We start from the raw sequence: 2,194 nt of genomic DNA, 5'->3' as shown, positions 1-2,194 counted from the left end.
ATATAAATAGAATACTATGATTTGGGGCAATTTTATTTAGGGAACATTTGGGACAATTAATACTTGTGTTTCTCTGAAATACTGTGTATATATGGGACAATAAATTTGGAGAGTGAGTAGGTGGGTGAGTGGAGTGTGTGACGCAGAAGAAATCAATCTCTGAAGATGAGATGGATAGGTCAAATCAAGGCCGGAGACTTCCTCTTCTGTGAACTCACGCCGGTGTCTCGCCGGCCTACATAAGCCGACCTGACCAAACACAGAGCTGCACCCATCCCGTTTCCATTTGTCCAACCGAACGCCGGCATGGCCTCGAAGCTCCCCGACACGACCAAGAGCCTCGGTGCTGGCGCCATGGACGTTGAGGACGGCAGCGGCGGCGGCGGCAAGAAGGTGGCTGGTAAGTGGCCAGGCTTCGTCCACTTCTTCTTCGTCCTCACCGTCGTCATGTGCGCGCTCGTCTACGCCCCGCGTTTCCTGTCGCCCGCCGTGTCCGTCGACTTCTTGGGGCTGCGCCAGCCGGCATTGGGTAGAGCAGCGGAAGGACAAGGACAGGGCGTGCACGGCGGCCGCGTCAATGAGGGCGAGGCGCTGGTCCTCGACAACCAGGTGGGCTCCCCGTGCGCGTCCATGGGAGGCCATGGCATCTGCTGCGACCGCTCGGACTACAACACCGACGTGTGCTTCATGGCCGGCGACGTGCGCACGGACGCCGCGTCCCTCTCGTTGCTGCTCTACCCGCCGCCCAACGGCACCGCCAACGCCAACGCCAACGCTACCTGTTAGCAAATAAGCCACGGCGGGCACTTCCAGCTAGTGTACGGGTGCGTGCGTGTGCGGTGTGCGTGCTGGACGTGAGTCCGTGGCCGCGCCCAGTCCGTGGCAAGTGTGTGTGTGCGTGCGTGAGTCTGTTGGCGAGAGTAGCGGGAGGTTTGCGTGGCGATCGGGTGCAGCCGGCTGCGTACGTCGCGTTTGTGCGCGTCGTGGGCGCGCCGGGCTTGCGGATCGTGGGCGTGGGAGAGTGGAGCGCGGCGTCGTGCGTGCGCGCACGCGTATAAGTCTCCCTCCTGTGTACTGGTTCAGCAGCGGCTTGAGTTCGTGCTCAAGGGAAAGGGTGCCGTTCGTGCGGCCGCGTATGTGCGCCGGAGAAACTTGCCGTGTACACCGTGTCCTTCTTCCTTCTCCTTCTTCTTCTTGGTTTGAGCCAAAGTGAGAGAGACTAGAGCAGAGAGGTCCGGGAGAGCGAAGGAGAAGGCCGCAGCAAGGGCACGCGGGTGATCGAGAACGAGGCGGCGGTGGCGCGGCTGGCGGTATCGGTGGGGTTCGACGTGTCGATCCTGGAGACGGCGAACGGGGCGCCGCTGTCGTCGGAGTACGCGGCGGTGAGCGCGTGCGACGTGCTGGCGGGCGTGCACGGCGCGGACCTGACGAAGCTGCTCTTCCTCCGGCCGGGCCGCGCCGCGCTGCTGCAGGTGGCGCCGCTGGGTGTGCCGGCCGTGGCGCGCGGGTGCTACGAGAAGGCGACGACGATGATGGGGATGCAGTACGAGCAGTACGACGCGGCGGCGAACGAGAGCTCGCTGGTCCGGAAGTACGCGGCGGACGACGTGGTGCTGCGCGACCCGGAGGCGGCGAAGCAGGGGGGCGGGTGGGACCTCATCGCGCGCGTGTACCTCAGCGGCCAGAACGTGAGCCTCGATCTGGACCGGTTCGGCGACACCCTGAGGAGGCTGCACGCCCGAGCCCTGCGGCTGCCGGTGGCAGGTCCGTAGGTCGCCGACTAGCCGCCGATCGGTCGGCGACGAGCTGCTGCAAGCTAATCGAGAGTTGCGTACGTGACAGGGCGCTGGATCGTAACCATTTGGTTTTTGAGGGGTACAACCATTTTGTTTTTTTAGGTTCCTGTTCGACAGCACAGATCATTTTTCACTTTCAGAAAAGACCATTCAATTCAGTTTTGGGTTTGTTTGTATTTGTGGATGTCTCGAAATAAGGACAATCTTGTGATGGCAAAGGCAACGGCATGCACCGCTAGGCTGCTAGCTGTGGTGTGGCCTGCATGGCCGCCGGCACGGTGGAGCGTGCCGCGTGCAGGTGGCTGACGCCATACTACATATGGATCCACACCAAATGTTCCATGCTTTTCTGTTCTGCCTTGGCCATTCATAGGCCTACGTTTTCTTAGGGTCATTCA

At 61.3% G+C, this 2,194-nt stretch overlaps 1 protein-coding gene across 1 annotated transcript; it reads left to right on the top strand.

Annotated features, from left to right (window-relative positions):
• Positions 1–234: 234 nt before the first annotated feature.
• Positions 235–1,772, top strand: LOC119273153. Its single transcript, XM_037554422.1, has 3 exons — positions 235–781; positions 925–1,052; positions 1,224–1,772. Exons 1-3 carry the CDS (start codon positions 307–309, stop codon positions 1,770–1,772), a joined length of 1,152 nt encoding a protein of 383 aa, XP_037410319.1. The 5' UTR covers positions 235–306.
• Positions 1,773–2,194: the final 422 nt, after the last annotated feature.

Source organism: Triticum dicoccoides, chromosome 3A, assembly GCF_002162155.2.
Source record: "Triticum dicoccoides isolate Atlit2015 ecotype Zavitan chromosome 3A, WEW_v2.0, whole genome shotgun sequence".
In the NCBI taxonomy this organism is placed as follows: Eukaryota; Viridiplantae; Streptophyta; class Magnoliopsida; order Poales; family Poaceae; genus Triticum; species Triticum dicoccoides.
Note: the sequence above shows the minus strand (reverse complement) of the source record. Positions and strands in the feature narration are given on the sequence as shown.

Coding starts and splice junctions, on each gene's coding strand:
- LOC119273153 (XM_037554422.1), top strand. CDS start 307: ATGGCCTCGAAGCTCCCCGACACGACCAAGAGCCTCGGTGCTGGCGCC. Junction 782..924: donor CGCCAACGCCAACGCTACCT/GTTAGCAAATAA, acceptor TGGCGAGAGTAG/CGGGAGGTTTGCGTGGCGAT. Junction 1,053..1,223: donor CGTCGTGCGTGCGCGCACGC/GTATAAGTCTCC, acceptor GAGAGAGACTAG/AGCAGAGAGGTCCGGGAGAG.